At 37.5% G+C, this 16,796-nt stretch overlaps 2 protein-coding genes across 3 annotated transcripts in view; one reads left to right on the forward strand and one right to left on the reverse strand.

Moving 5' to 3' along the window:
* The window catches only part of UBAC2 (UBA domain containing 2), an 87,232-nt gene that overhangs the window by 68,643 nt on the left and 1,793 nt on the right, over positions 1-16,796 (reverse strand). Inside the window, exons 1-4 of one of the 2 annotated variants that reach the window (XM_053970264.1) lie at positions 12,297-12,433; positions 9,647-9,774; positions 6,406-6,525; positions 5,864-5,970 (exon numbers count right to left, since the gene is read on the reverse strand). In XM_053970264.1, coding sequence (XP_053826239.1) covers positions 5,864-5,970; positions 6,406-6,525; positions 9,647-9,774; positions 12,297-12,333 — 392 coding nt within the window. In that variant the 5' untranslated portion in view covers positions 12,334-12,433. Of the gene's footprint in view, positions 1-5,863; positions 5,971-6,405; positions 6,526-9,646; positions 9,775-12,296; positions 12,434-16,796 lie in introns of those variants that run through there. The other variant, XM_053970265.1, reaches the window with a different exon arrangement.
* On the forward strand, positions 3,440-4,656 carry GPR18 (G protein-coupled receptor 18). The gene has a single exon (XM_053970267.1). It carries the CDS (start codon positions 3,440-3,442, stop codon positions 4,403-4,405), a length of 966 nt encoding a protein of 321 aa, XP_053826242.1. The 3' UTR covers positions 4,406-4,656.

Raw genomic sequence — 16,796 nt, forward strand, 5'->3', positions numbered from 1 at the left:
GAAGTCTAAACCTTCTTCAGATTTGAGGCCATGAAAAAAGCATCTCTGAAGAAATTTTGTAGAGCACAAAAGGTGAGTAACAATCCCTTATGTTATGCTAACAAAGTAACTTGGATGTTCATACATGTTGCTAATAGATTTTGTTCAGAAGCAGAACATGGGCATTAATTCTAGAACTAATGAAAAGATATTTAATTTTTAATGGACTTTCAAAATATCAGCAGCATTCTATAAATAACATTTAAAGAAAAATAACTGCATTTGTAATAGCATAGTACCATAAACACTGTTGTTTAGAATTTTAACTAAAATTTTAAAAGTATGCAATAAATGAAAACATTGGTAAGTATATTTATCACTAAAAGAAAAATGTTTGTTTTCATGAAACAAAAACCAGGAGATCATGTTACTTGGTATCTCTGTGCTTCACTGAAAGCCAAGTTTTCCTCAGGGAAATGCAAGCAAATATAAGGGACAGACAAAGTAAAAAGGGGGATTGGGAAGAGAGATACACACATGGCCCTTTAAATGGAACCACTGTGACCTAATTCGCATTAAGAATCTGGAGGAAAAGATTTAATTGTGATTTTGCTGTGAACGTCTTGCTCTCATACAGGGCACGTGGCTGGCCTTCACAATTCACATTAGACATTCAGAATGTCAGTCATCATTAAAAAAATTAAAAGATTGATAAAACATACAGACAAACAACAGAGGAATCATTCAGAATTAACACAGACAAGTCTTCCAGCAGCCAGTGACTCCAAGGGCCCTTCAGCAAGTGCTTTAATCAATATCAGTAAATAAATGTTCCCATTATGAAAAATGGCAACTAGGGCAAAACTACCCACCCAGAGGCACCCAAAGATCTGCTTGGGCTGACCTGGGAGATATCAACCTGAACTCCAAGCAGACAAGTACCAACGAAAAAGCAAAATATCTCAAATTGTGTATAAATGCAGACAGGTAACACCTGCTTTTTAAAAACCTCAATATTTCTTCTGTAAATAAATGTTACATTTTAGGTTCTTAAAAATTAACTGGCATGCATTTAAACTCACAAAGTTGGGAAACAGTCTCCAACAACCAAGCAAAAAAAAAAAAACAAAAACCAAAACCCAACAAACGCCTTCTGTTACAGCAGGTCAGTTCTTTGATATATCTCAAAACCGTCACAAACTTGAAATAACCAGCAAACAAGGCATGAAAAGAAGATCACACCAGATTCAGCTTCCTCTCTTCCCATCAACATCAGGCTACTGGTTATTTTGAAAACATGACCTGACCAGAAATAATTACAGTCACTGCAAGTCCGAAGGAGACAAGAGCAAAATCAAAACTAAAACCATGATGTTTCTTAATATTCAAGTGAATTATTCTACCTGTCTTACACATTACTACTCAATTCACCTGCCAAATCACTCAGGGTATTGGTAGTTCTGAACTGTCAAACACAATCACTAGCAAGAAAGAAAAAATAACAGAACAAAAGAGAAAAAAAGCCCACTTACAATGTGCAAGGGCAGGGGGGAGGTGTATATTAAGCAACATTTGGACAATTTTGTGCAACAGTACTGAAAGTGGAACAGTGTGCCAGATAATATTTTAACTATGCTGCTAGCACATGCACAACACTTTTTAGCATATGCCATCTAACTTTCAACAAGGTTTGCTAGCATTCTTTAATTATTTTATTTTTCTTATTTTTAGAGTTCTTCATGCAATGAGGAATTTGAGAGGCATCTATACAGACGCCCTCCAAACCTCCTTTTTGTATTACATACATGGCTTTTCCCATACAAAACATAAATTCTGTTGCATGTTCTAATGTCCTCATCTGAGCACAAAACACACCTTTTTTGTTTTGTACAGCCAAAAAAAGAAGACCTTGAAGTTAAGGGTTAAATATTTCTATGCATAACTTTAATGTATCTGTAAACTGGAGAACTGTAAGAAAATTAGAAGCCCAAACTTTATATTTCAAGGCAGAAACTAACCTATATAAAGATTTAACAGGTCATATTTAAGTTAGTTACTCCATGGCACTCTTCTCAAAAGCAACTGGTATTTGCCAGTGTCAAACCAGGATGCCAGATTAATAAACACTGGTTAAATCCCCTATGCATTCCTGTAGCACTGAGAAAGTACTTGGTAACATTACAGAGAAATCATTAACCAGATGGGCAGTAGCAATAAACCTGGTTTTTAATGCATTCTTCACATCTGGAGATAAAACACACAGGAACTATGCACCCTTCTGCTCTTGAGAGCCATTCTGGTGCCTAACAGATACTGTAGAACTTCCTTGGCTGTTTGTCACAAGTGGGAAGATCAGACAAACAACTAACTTGTTCCTCCTCCTCCTCTTCACAAAGCTGCCACAAGACTGGGTAAAAGGCCAGAGAAGAAGAACCCTCCCACATAAAATCATGAAACTGTGATCACACCAAAAGCCAGGAAAGTGCTGGGGGCGAGGGTTAAACAAAGCACTCATGCAAACACCAGGTAAGGTCTGCCATCCTTATGGGCTCCAGAGAAAACCAGGGATCCTCTCCTTCAGCTCTCATCACCTCAGCCTGCACAGTGGCATTTCAGATGTCCAATTCCTATGACCAGGAAGCTGGATGAAGGAACATAACTGTGCTCTGGGGTAGCTGGCTACCAGACAGCAACCTTTTCCTCCAAACTAATACTGTTCCCATATGACCAGTGCTGCTTCCCTCCTTTTTACTTTTTTTAAACAGGAAGTCTATTAATCTATTAATTTTATTTGTCTGTTGGGTGGGGGATTCTCATGTCCTAGGATTAAATACTGTATTAGAAGCCATACAGATACTCAAAGAGTTTTTTTTAAGTGTCTTTAATAAGCAAGCACCTCTTCTTTTGGGAGTTAAGTAGGTCCTACACAGATAAAAGGCAAAGTCAATACTCTTTGCATATCCAAATGTCACTACGTGCCATGCTGACTTGTTTCTATTAATAACTAGTTTTAGTAAAAAAAATTTTTTAACAGAGACAGCTTGAAGAAATATTTTCTTTAGAAAGTAGCTGTCGTAGCTCAAATACAACTATTTCAATCTAATTACCAGCTACTGATGCACGCCTGAAATGCCAATCTTGACTTTTTGATTCCTTATATTAAAAGGCCCTGTAAGTAATTAAAGTATTTTATTAAAACATGCTTATAAATACTATTTTCACAAGTCTGACAATACATATGTTTCCCTCAGAGCATGATAATGTATTTGCAGTCAGAAAAAGCAATAAAACTAGCACATTTCAGAGCTAAACAATAGTTTCATCACTAAACACCATCCTAAAACAATCTTCCTATTTGTTTTAAAGACAGATTTTATCTGACTGAGAATAACTTCCCATATTTTATCTAATTTTAGGGGATTTATGGAGTGCAATAACTACTCTTAAGTTTAATTAAACTATGACACCAGAAAATTCCCACCCAGAAGAATACAGGATTTCATCACTGGTCTTCTACAGCTTTGTGTTCACAGTGGGATTGTTGGTGAATGCCACTGCACTATGGGTGTTCAGCTGCACTACCAAGAAGAGAACAACTATAACTGTATATATGATGAATGTCGCATTACTTGACCTGTTTTTTATATTTTCCTTGCCTTTTCGGATAATCTACCACGGGACAGAAACGTGGACTTTTGGAGATACATTCTGCCGGATCCTCGGCGCTTTCACTGTGTTTTATCCAGCCATTGCTCTGTGGCTGCTCGCTTTTATCAGCGTAGACAGATTTATGGCTATTGTCCAGCCGAAACATGTCAAAGAACTAAAAAATACAAAAAAAGCTGTGCTGGCTTGCACTGGAATCTGGATAATGACCCTCTCAACAACATCCCCATTGGTGTTTTTAAGGTCTGATCCAGATCAAGCCTCAAATTTCACCACCTGCATGAAAATGCTAGATATCATCCATTTGAAGGAAGTAAATACACTGAATTTTTGTCGCTTGATTTTTTTCTTTTTGATCCCCTTGCTTATCATGATGGGGTGTTACCTAGTCATTATTTATAATTTTATTCACGGCAAGACTTCCAAACTGAAGCCTAAGGCCAAGGAGAGATCCATAAGAATTATAGTTACTCTCATTGCCCAGGTACTCATCTGCTTTGTACCATTCCACATTTGCTTTGCCTTCCTGATGTTGCAAGATGAAAATACAAGTTACAATCCCTGGGCAGCCTTTACCACCTTTCTCATGAATCTCAGTACATGTTTGGATGTTATACTGTACTACATTGTTTCCAAACAATTCCAGGCAAGAGTCATCAGTGTAATCCTTTATCGCAATTACCTTCGAAGCGTGCGCAGGAAAAGTTTTCGAACTGGAAGTGTAAGATCACTCAATAATATGAACAGTGAAATGATATAAAAAGAGAAAAAACATCAGGGGACTTTTACAATGTAAACAAGGAATTCTTTTTCCAAATTCTAGCACTTGGCTACACAGAAGGATGTTCTATAACCAAAGGTAACATATGTATTTGTTGCATTGTAAATATGACAGAAGCAGAATAATAATTACACTTCTTTTTATTTGCTCAACATCGTTTGTTGTTGCACCTGAAATGAACTAAAACCTAGCATCAGTGTTAAACTTTCCAATGCTTTTATCACCTCAAATGACTGTGAATATTGTGAGATATGAAAGTGACTATTAATATAATAATATTAATAAACAACACTGAAGAATTATGATGCAATGCATATATGAATTTTTATATCTGCATAATCAAATGCTCCTGAAATACTGTATATCTCACATTTGATGACCATCAAAGGGTAAAATGGTCAAACTACCTGTGGGTATGATGTGCTCATTTATGACACCTTACTTTTGCACGAAGTATCTTTTTACATATAGGAAAATATTAATTTCTCCAGACACATTAGCAGCCTATGTCCTGGCAACAAACTCTAGGTAACAAACACGAGTAACTGCAGTAGCTACTCAGCTACTCTTTTGAATACTCACACACTACAAAAAATGTATTTTTATAATATCAAACACGTGCTTTTTGTCCCTTATAAATCAGTCTTTAGATACTTTCAACAGATGCTCTGGAAAAGCAGAAATAAAAAAAAGGTCTAATATGGTGTTTAATATTAACAATCTTACTCCAAGAGCTTTTATTATTACTTCAGAGTGTGAAACACATGGAAACTGAAATCTGTGTGATCTCACCTGCCAGAAGCTTAACCATAAAGGGTTGCAAGCTCTGTGGTTCTATTGTAATATGCAGATCTTTTATTAAGTGCAGAAATCTCAAACATAGGCTATACAAAACTGAACCACTGAACACCTTAAAGCTGTAAGAACTTCAGCTGCAAGCACGAAATGGCGTAACAAGCTCTGGCACTCAATTTTTGAAAAACATACAAAAAACCAATGCAAAATGCATATGAATTTAGAAGTGAACATAAAGCACATGACTTACAGCTCTGTTGCCTTTCTAATTTAAGACAGAAATCAGCACCACCTGATTCCAGTTTTTACAAATTGAATGGATCCAAACAATTTAGACTGAACAAATACAGAAAGAATTCATGTGCTGCAAGCCATGTTGCAATCATGTTAACAGAGGAAATGAGACTAACGTATTGGAAACTAACCATCGGATGGATAAATTATAAATTAAACACAAGTCATAGCTAAGAAATAAATGTTTGAAATTACAATAGTTGTGCCAAGAATGTTTACACTTCAGTTCGAAAGAGGATTAAATTAATTTGAAGTGTTACATGAAGAAAGCTTTTTTAAAATAAAATCTTCAGAAAACAATCTCTTGATAATATATCTAAAATAACCAATTCATTAGAAGCTACTTACAAACCAGAAGGCAAGCTGTTGATGGTGATGCCAAATATGTACTGAGTGATTTCTACAAGGAGAAGATCAAACAAAGCTGAGAGCATCCAAGCGCCCAGTAAAAAAGACTGGAAAGAAAAAGCTTAATTTGAATCAATTCAGCAGTTTCAAAATAAGGTTTTAATACACCTCTAAATATAAGAAAAAATAAGAAAACCTCTATACTAGTTCAATTAAGATAAATTCAATCTTTAACACAATGTAATTCCAGGTCTACTTTTCTGGATAATGAAGAATCAAGAGTAAGATTGTTGCCAAAATTAAATTCAATGGGTCTGATATCTTACAACTGATACAACTGCAAATAGAAATTAGAATAATCCACCAACTGCAAGGTATTATCAATATAAATTTAAATTTATTAAAACCAAATTATCTTTAAAACCCTCTAACATATATTTCTATACAACATACTAGAAATAAAACTGCAGTATTCATCAAAAAGTACATGATTGAACTATATAAAGAAGTTTCTATTAAAAACCCTCAAAACTAGAACTTACTGAAAATTTTCTGCTGCCATATCTTCTTTCAAATATTCGGAAGTTGTAAATGAGCAGACTGCTGCAGAATGTGTCTTTCAAATCAAGACATATTGTTCTTCCACATACAAGTCTCCAAATCTGGAAGGTTAATATCATCATGTTAAGCCACTCCTCCTTCACGAAAATTCTTTACAGAATTTGTGCTCAGAGAGAATTCAATACTGGAGGCAGGTAAGAGAATTGCAGCACAGTTAAGGAGGCAAATACAGAGAATAGAATGTTATGAAGAGTCTCTTTAAAATATTTTCAAAGCAGATGTCTAACTGTTAAAATAAATAAACAATTGAAATTAACTCAAAATACACTTTGAGTTTCCTAGTTTACACTTAGAAATAAAAATGTAAATCACAACCCTAGTGAATTTAGACTTATAAAAAAAATTTTTGAAGCAACCTCTGGATACAAACTAGTACATTGTAACTGTTCTAAGAAGGTCTAATCAGATCAGCTTGCTGAGGCCGTGTCAAGCTGAGTCTTGAAAATCTCTAAGGATGGAAACTGTTCCTCAGTTCCATCAGTCTTACAGTAAAAACCTTTATCTTCAAATGGGATTTCTTGTATTTCAATTCTTGCCCATTGCCTCTTGTCCTTTCACTGGGCCTGGCTCTGCCTTTTTTGCTCCCTCCCATTAGGTATTTACATGGACTGATAAGATCTACCCTAAACCTTCTCTACCCCAGGTTAAATAATCCCAGCTCTCTCAGTCTCTCCTCATACGCCAAATGCTCCAGCCCCTGACCAGCCTGGTGGCCCTCCACGGGATTCTCTGAAACATGCCAAAGTCAATTTTGTACTCAGGAGCCCAGCACAAGGGACAACGCTTCAGACTGCTCTCACTGAGAGTAGAGATGATCACCATCCAGGCCTCCTTGTCAGGCTCGTCCTACCTAATGCAGCCCAGGATGCTGTTTGGCTTCTGAGCCACAATGCTGCATCACTGCTTCATGTTCTATTTAAGCCTCCACCAGGACCCTCAGGGCTTTTCCTGTGATTTCCAGCTGCTCAGCCCACAGCCTGTACTGGTGCATGGTGTTACTCCTCTCTGATGCAAGAGTTTGCATTTGCCTTTGCTGAACCAAGGTTCCTACTGACCCTTTTCTCTCTCTAAATGGCTGCAGAACTAACAGGTGTAACAACTACAAATCCAAGTTTTACATCACCCATGGAACTGTTGAGAGAACGCTATGTCCTACTGTCCAAGTTATGAAGACACTAAACAGTATTGGCCCCAATCCACTTCACTCACCATTCTCACTACCCCATGTCAACATGCCCATTTTTAAATCCTAGCCTGAGCACCACCCCTCCTGAAGCCAAGACTGGCAGGGCTATGACCTTGCAGCTGAGTTATTTCATGACACGCACTGACTGAGCAGCTCTCACAGACTATGAGCCTTACTGCTCTTTGCTTCAGCCAGCTTAAAATATACACAGATATGATGTAATGAAGATCTTTTACACACAGCATCTTCACTGCTCTTGAGGGCCCTCTGTATGGAGACAAGGACCTTTTGGTTTTAGACAGCACATATTTTGCCTTCCAAATCAAATGTATTCTTCAACTGTTCACTTTAATTCGTGTGCTCTCTACCAGTTTTAATAACTGTAAAAATTCAACATCCAAAATGTCTGTTCATTCCTTGAAAAAATTCCTTTCCATTAAACACATCCTTGAAGGTGAATTTATTCTAAACAAATTTTGTTTTAAGAATTCTCATTTGAATATTAGCACCAGAGAGGAGTTAAACAATCTGCTCTCTCTGATCTCAGAGGTACTCAGTGATATAGTACATAGCTTGCTCCAAAGGCTGTGGAACGATCTCATGAAATAAAAAATCCAAACTCACAAATTCCCCAAAGCACGACAATAAAAGTATCATAGTTTTTACAGATACTTGCAGGTGTTTATGGTTAAGACACAGTAGAGATGTTTTCTTTGAATAAAATGCAGCTACTACTGTTTTTCAGCAGATCAAACATATGGAAAGAGAGGATTCCTCTGAAGACAAATCTCAAAACAAACAAAAAAAACAAACCTCATACCCACATAATTTCCATTTAAAACTTGAATGGTTTCTCAGACTTTTTCATTCCCCTCCTCAAACACTTGGCTGTAACACTTTTAAAAGGCAGACATCATTTATGTATTTTCACTGCACAGCATCAGCAAGACACTTGGAAAATATGAGTAGTGCTCTTGCAGAGTTATAATTTATTATTACAATAAAGCTCTTGTTCTTGACAAGAAAGATTACAGAGAGTACAACAGCACAGAGCATCACTAGCTAGGTCTAATAATCTTTTAAAGCTTACAGGCTACAGCTGGCATCCTCAAAGACAATAATTTGACTACATACCTTTTGTTTGATGCAATTGTAAAATCTGTGGGGTAAGATAAACACAGAGGCATTTGCTGACCTTTCTCTATTGAGCAGTAGTTTCCACTTCCAAAAATTAAAAACACCCCAAAACAAATAACCACAGAACTAATCTAATCGCTTTTAAGTGCATTATTTCAACATTTAGAGCTGATACTATAGGATCCTTGATTAAATTTAAAATAAAATGTTACAAGATACAATTCCTAAAAGATAGAGTATCTTAATTTGAAACAGGAATGAGTATGAAATTAACCAATTCAGCCAGTTACTGAAGAGCATGACAAACTCCCCCATCATTTGGAATTTTCAATTTAGAAGCAGCAGTTCTATTCAACATGCAAAGTTTAGTTTTCCACAACTAACTACAACAGTTAGCTAGAGAATAAAAATTATGGCCTCTGTTGCAAAAATAAATAATTTATAATCAGCATGCCTAATCAAAGTAGCTTTCTTCAGCCTCAAAAATTAGGCACAATAAGATACTGATATTCATATCAAAATACTTGTATTATTAAATGGGTTATGTCACACTTCATTCACAGCAAGTTTACAAATGGCAGTACCTGAAAGGAAAAACAACACAAACCAAATAATTTCCCAGACAAGAAAAAAAAAATTAAAAGCTATATTGTTTCAGATCAGTTTTTCTCACTTTTCCAAAAAGTAGCATACTGGGGTCACATAAAAATGGTGAGAACAAGTTGGTCCATAGCAGCAAACAAAGGGAAAGAACCAGAGGACAAACAGACTGTGGGGGAAAACTGCATAGAAAACTACAGTCTGCAATCTCTTTTCACACAATGTGAACAGACTCTTACCTGAAAATCCTCTTTTACAGCTTGCAGGTTATACGCAAAGAACTTCTGATAATGTTGGAAGAGCAGAGTCAATAGAATCGAGATGGCACTTGGGACAAGTAACAAACTCTTTGACAAAGGCGCTTTATCTTAAAGACAAAACAAATAAACAATCAAACAATTTTAAGAGACAAGTCTTTCACATTCAAAAAGTGACGTATTTAAACAGGTGACTGGAAGACATAATAGCAGTGACACCACCTTGACTTTTTAGCTCAACAAATTCCCAAGTTCTCAAAAACTTGAGAATAGATAGGAAGAACACACTAATCAAAGGAAATGTTTAGAGATATTAATGACAGTTAAATATTAATCAGACATTTTGTTTTCAATATTATCTTATGAAATTGGCTACAATTAAACCAAAGTTCTTTGCACCTACTGAGGTCATGTCTTCCTATACTGCCCTCCTAAGGCTCAATCACATTTCAGGAAATAATCACTTTTTTCTAGCAAAATATACATGCACATCTAGTTGAATATTTCTGTTTCCTTTTCACTAGGCATTAAGATTAGCTTTTTCTTAGAGGCTATGAAGCAGGAACCACCTGAATAAATGGACTTTCTCACCACTGCACTTAGATCCACCATTCAAGGAAACATATCTAAGTCAATTAACGTGATACTCATCTTCCTTCTATTCAATCACTACAATTATTCATAAAGAAATTACTAGAATCAGGATGTTTGTGAAATCAGAACTTCTTTCCCTCTAGGGGCATCATTTTCAGAAAGGACACTCAGAAGACAGCAGGCAAAGAACAGCGAAATCTGCAATACACATTTCACATTTACTAAAATTTGCCAGTAGTATATCCAGCAGGAGCATAGCCAGCAATTCACCCTAACCTGTTGGTGCAGTTGATGCAAAAAACCACAAATTCTTGCCCAACAACTCAAGCCAGCACAGAGACTCTGAAATATTATTTATTCTATGACTTTTCTCCTTTTCACAAATGCAACCTGAATCACATTTACTTCCTCTCCAAACACCTCAGCTATGGTACAGAATCCATTCATTTTCAGACAACTGTTTTTGCAGGGTACTACAAAAATCCATAGTTCTGTTGTCATTCTTCTTAATATAATAAAAGGAGCAATGAGATTACTTTAAAAGTACTAACGGGGACTAAAGAACAGGAACACAGCAGGAAAAAAACTGCATTAAACAGTATAATACAATAAACATTTACTACCTGTCCAGATTAAAGTGAATACCATGAATGATTTTTTCAACATCTGCTGCACACTAGAACAGTGAACTTATAGAAAAAGCAGATGGCAATAGGCACCAAAGAGAAGATTTAAATTACGGCACAATCCCACTGCCATCAAAAATATGGCTCTTGCTACATAGATCAAGCACTGCCATCATCCAAGTATTAACTGATGACATCAAGAATGACTTTGATGGGCACTGTTAGCTGTCCACCACCTTGAAGTCTGCAGTCTTCTGATGTTCACCACGGGAAGAAAACATCTCTATGTGTATCATAATGAAAACTTGTACTTACAACTATTAATTCAGTCCACACCCATACCTTTTGAGTTCATTATTTAAACATGCAGCTTCCATTTAAGCAAGTATGGCCTTGAAGAATCATCCTTTTATAGAAATTAGGCAGTGATTTGGATTGACACAGGTGGATGTCTATGTCTATGTACTATGTCTATGTACTATGCTAAATATAAGCTCTACTTTTATGATTGTATGAGACACCTGGGCAGAAAGTCTGGCTGATTCTTTTTATTAATGCAAGAAAACTGTCCATATTTCAATCCAGTAGCTTTCTTTGGGTATTTTTTTTCCCTCTCCAAAAATAAAGTTTATATTCTTTAGATATACATTTTTTTTAATTATTCATGCCTCTAATTCAGTTGGGCTTTTCAAAACCACCTGAAGCCATCAAAGTACTGTACAACACTAGGGAGAAAAAAGAAGCTGGAGTTTCCTGAAAGCTTCTACGCAGACAATGCACATAGATATTAATTTGAAACCTCAAGCAATATTCCCTGTATTAACTTAGTTAAATTAACATTTCTGAATGTGAAAAGGTCTATTTTATAATCAGGATACATATTTTTGATACTTAGAAGTACAGCCTAATTCAGATGAATTTTAATAGTCACAACAGTAAACATTTCTGAGCCAAAGTTGGATAAAAATTGTTGTTTTACTATCAAATGCATTTATGTTATTTCATTAATTTTAAGAATTTTTCACAAGAACTAATTAATCCTATAAAACATTTTACATAAGGATCACATTACCACAGACACACATGAGAACAAAATCTCGGTATCCCACCATGACTATATTTTTCTATACAGGCTTAATATGTAGCTTTTACTGCAATTTTTTTATTATTAGGTAATTCTTACATTACAAGTAATATACACTGAAATACTTCATCCTACCAATTTAATTCTTAATTTGAATGCTTTCAAAAATAACCAACCAACAGAGCCTTATCTGTTTTCTCCAAAAGTGTGAACACACATTTTTATTAAAAGCCTCCTTTTAGCTTTCAGCTTAGACACTTTAAACCCTGATGCAGGGAAAAAATACTTATTATTAGACATGCCATCAAGTGAAAAACCACAGAAGTACCTAACCCATGAATCTGACTGTCACCCACAGGGAACATCACGTGAGTGATGGAAATTTTTACTCTCCAGCTTCTTATAATGTCATCATGGTTGAGAAGTTTATTCTTGTCTGGTGAACTTGAAAAATATAATAATGCATCCTCTGAAATTCTTTTTCCAAGTGTTTCACTGCACAGTGTAGCAGTTTGCTCAACAGCATATAGATCTTTCTCAAGGACTGCTGTGAGGTCACAGGGAAGAAGCAACCTTCCCACAACTGTGGAATGCCTCAACCATGTCAGACCAAAAATGACAAACAATGCCAGATTTTGCACAATCAGGCATTCTGACATCCAAGTCAAATTCCTAATTTACAATGCAAAGGTAAAATTTGGAAAGCAGAATTTTAATCCAATGAATGTGCAACCATGAGATGGAAATAGTTACCACAAACCTACTGGGGCACCAGTCTGCTGGCAGCACCAATGCAGATGTTCACCAGAAGGAGAAAACACGGTCTTCATACCACATAGAGAAAGAATAATGAAAGGATAAACACTCATTTTGACCTTGAAAGTTAAAATATATCAAATACTGTCTTCAAAGATCTTGGAATAAATTTGTGATCCCAAAGTGCTCCTTAAGTGGCATTTCTTTCAAACAACAGGCAGTTATAGCACTGGTGCTGCACCACATCTACTGAGCTTCCACCTAAGTACACATACAAATTTTGTTAATAACCACCAGAATATGCCCACGCTATGATGAAGAGCAAGGAATTAAGTTCCACTACAGATCTTTGTTTCTTCCTGGTACAATGGAGAAGTTCTCCCCCAAAATTGCCCTCATAATCTCATGGGCAAGTGTCCCAAACTTCATGCTACCAACTGTGCAATGCCAAGCTGATCCTAAAATGTGACATAAATGAGAAAACCACTTCTAAGCCTCCATATTCCACCCCTGCACTTATTACAAAGCCCACAGATCCTCTTCTTCCACAACCTACTACTCTGCTGGTTGCCAGTGCATCTTTTACAGTACAGAGAGTGAAGGATACAAGTGTCCATCTGTCACAAACAGAAGGGGAGGTTTATGGCACAACTGCCCGAGTTGCAGCTTCAGATATCACCACTGCACTAAATGCCAAGAATGAGAAGATACAGCAACAGATACAGTTTTTGAAATTATTTCCTGTCCCTGCCTGTTCACTGCTCACAGATGAAGGGACAGCAGATGGGCACAGCAAAACAAGCAACCAGACCAAGCTACTGTTGCAGAAGAGCTCTTGCAGGAACAACTTCACCCTCTCCAGGCTCAAGACTCAGGTGTTGACTTGGGAGAGGACCTCATTGCCAGCTGATGTGAAGTGATGGGCCAGCTGATGAGCAGTGGCTGCAGAAGTTCAAATTAGCTCAGGTCAATTTCTGTGGGGATCCCTACTGAGCTTACACCACAGCTGCAGACAAAACATGCTGTGTAACAACTTTTTTTTTCCACTGTCACCCACAACTTTCCCAAACCCAGCTGCTATCAGGCAGGCACGTCACCTTCACACAGACCATTAACTGCTGGGGGCTACTATAATGGCACAAAATGCCCACAAACCAGTTTTTAAATGCTTATACACGAGATCCATGAATTAAACCATAACTGATACACATCTGAATACACAGTACTTCCCAAATGCACTTACAGAATCTGCATTTTGAGTGGTTGCTTTTCCTGCATTAAACCACCATGGAGATATCAATCTATTGTATTCCAAGACCTGTCCAAGAACCTGCGGCAGGCTCACCAATCAGCAGTGATGTTTGTTTGCAAGTGAAAACAGTAGGAGTATCACTGCAGGAACAGTTTTTCACCAAATGCTTCTAAATTCAATCCAGAAACTGAGAAGTGAATAATATTAGTACTAAGAAAGTTAATAGAGAAACCTGTGATCATGCTTTAAATCTTTTTTTTAAAGGCACAGGCAAGACTGTAATCAAACCACTTGCCTGTACATTTACTGTTTAGAAAACTTCTAGGTGTAGCCTAGGTCACAAACTATTAAAAAAAAAGGAGATACAAAAAGAAAAAAAAAAGAAAACCTTTGTTTCTAAAGCAATACTTGAAATATAAACTGAAGGTTGAAAGTATCAAAAATACTCAACCCACTCAGCAAACTTTTCTTCCTTCCAACCAGACAGAGATGTTACCATACTACTTTTAGTATACATTGTCAGAAATATCAGGCATGGCTACACCACAAGACCACGTCGAGTTCCCCACAAGAGCTTGAAACGAAATGAGCTACTTCTGCAGAAGCAGAATAGCCACAGTTTTGTGGCCTTCATCGCTGTGCTGCTTCCAGGGCTCACACTAACCAGGCTGCACAGTGGCATGCTGATGTACAAGCTAATTTGCTTTCCCATATAGTACTGTACTGCATAATACTGTTATACACAAGTCTTATGTATTCAGTATGTTTCATTTTTCCTTCAGTCATACCACAAAGCATTAATTTACATAGCTTTATTATTTTCCTGATGCCTCTGCATAACAGAGTTCATTCCTGCCAGTTATGCAAGCAGAGGAGTAAAGAGATCCCTTTTTGCCTTGGGGATTTTTAACAAATTGCTAGCACTGCACTACAAGGTTCACTGAGGTAAAAGCCTAAGTTGCACTAGCAAGTTCAAAGGGCTCTCCTCACTCCTACGACAAGAAATAGCTTGTATGCAGTAGTCAAAGTAGTCAAATATTTTCCAGATGTAACAAGTGTATATGCTTTAAAAGATGGACTCAAATGTTACCTTAATAATGACTAACTCTTAACAGACTTTCCTACTAGACTCCTGTGCAGTACATAAACAGCATGAAGAATATTGAGAGGGGATTTTACAATGTCTGCAGAAAGGTTTCATGTTGGTCCAACTGCTTTAAATTGTTGGTAAGGCCTTTGTGCCTTATAATGGAAAGCCTTCCTGTGTATCATACTTTGCTCCTGGGACACAGCTTCTTGGCAAACTAAGCAGCACTACAGTAAAGCAAACAGCCAAGCCATTCACACACTCATGTGAGCCTTTGCAGAACTGCTCAAGTGTTTCAGCAGCATTGTACATGGGACCGAAGCCACCAACACAAGCAACCAGCCTGGGTCTGGCATCACAGCCCACCTCTCAAGCACACCTAGAGCCAGGTCCTGCCAGGATGCCCCCTGAGCACATTGCAATGCTCTTTGACAAGTCAGCTCAGCTGCGTTAGTGTTCTGATAAGCCATTTGCATATATCTGCACTGTGTCTCCTACTAGTACTCAAGAGCCACTGGCTCTTTTTTCCAGAGCGTACCAGCTCCTCCAATATTCCAGATAACAGAAACAGTTTCCACAGCAGAGGCAAACTGTCTTTGTCCTTTAAGAAGGTGGTGTCCTTTGTTTCCTGGCTTCCCTATCTCACAGTCATACCATGTACCAGGTATGTTTATTTTTACTTTTTCATCTCCTCATCCCAACGTTACAGATGTTAATCAGTCTGTCAGAGGTGGCACAGCAGGCTGCAGGAGCCTTCAGTGTGACCTGGCATGATCATTGCTATTGCTGTTGAACCAGGTGTCCACTTATTTCATTCAGGATCACTGATAAAGGTCCCATTGTCTACTGACACTGCCTTCTGCCAGAGGTTCCCAAGCCCCAGGGGCAGAACACACACATACAGTTCTCTGGTGCAACATCAGACACCAATTCATTAACTACCTGAACCATCAGATTCAGTGCATCAGTGACAGAATCCCACACTCCTGCTGCTACTGCAGCAACTTCTGCTACACACACAGAAACAAGTCTGAGGGCACAGGGACACCTGAAACTGCCACAGTTGTGCCCTAGGTGAGCATATGTCACTGCACCTAAATCCACGCCTCTACTGGAGTTTGTCAGTGCACCCATACCAGCCAAATCTTACTGTAAAAACCCACTTTAGGTCAACAGGTAAGTTCAGTAAGAACATATGTTGTATTTGGTTTTGAGAAGGGAAAAAAAAAAAAAGCACAATACTGATTATGGAGCTGTGTCAGGGAAGGTTTAGGTTAGAAAGGTTCTTTGCCTAGAGAGTGACCAGACACTGGAACAGCTCCCCAGGGCAGTGATCACAGCACCAGCCTGACAGAGTTCAAGAAGCATTTAGACAATGGTCTCAGGCACATGGTGTGATTCTTGGGCTGTCCTGTGCAGGGCTAGAAGCTGGACTTGATAATCCTTCTGGGTCATTTCCACATCAGAATGTTCTATGATTCTCTGATTTTCTTTCTGCAGAATGACATATTATCAAGGTTTTTTTCCCTACCACACACATGTTTCTTATAACAACCATTTCCCACTCATCCTTCTGATGGATCAAACCTGGAAAAACTTGTAAATACTGACCATGACTTTCCACCCATTCAGTCTAACAAGGATACTCTTCCTCCTACATTCTCATAGAATTATGCACAGACACATGCCATTGAAAAGTCCCTCTACAGTATATATTGGGGGGCACAGAGAGA

This window comes from Vidua macroura, chromosome 2 (genome assembly GCF_024509145.1).
Source record: "Vidua macroura isolate BioBank_ID:100142 chromosome 2, ASM2450914v1, whole genome shotgun sequence".
Taxonomy (NCBI): Eukaryota; Metazoa; Chordata; class Aves; order Passeriformes; family Viduidae; genus Vidua; species Vidua macroura.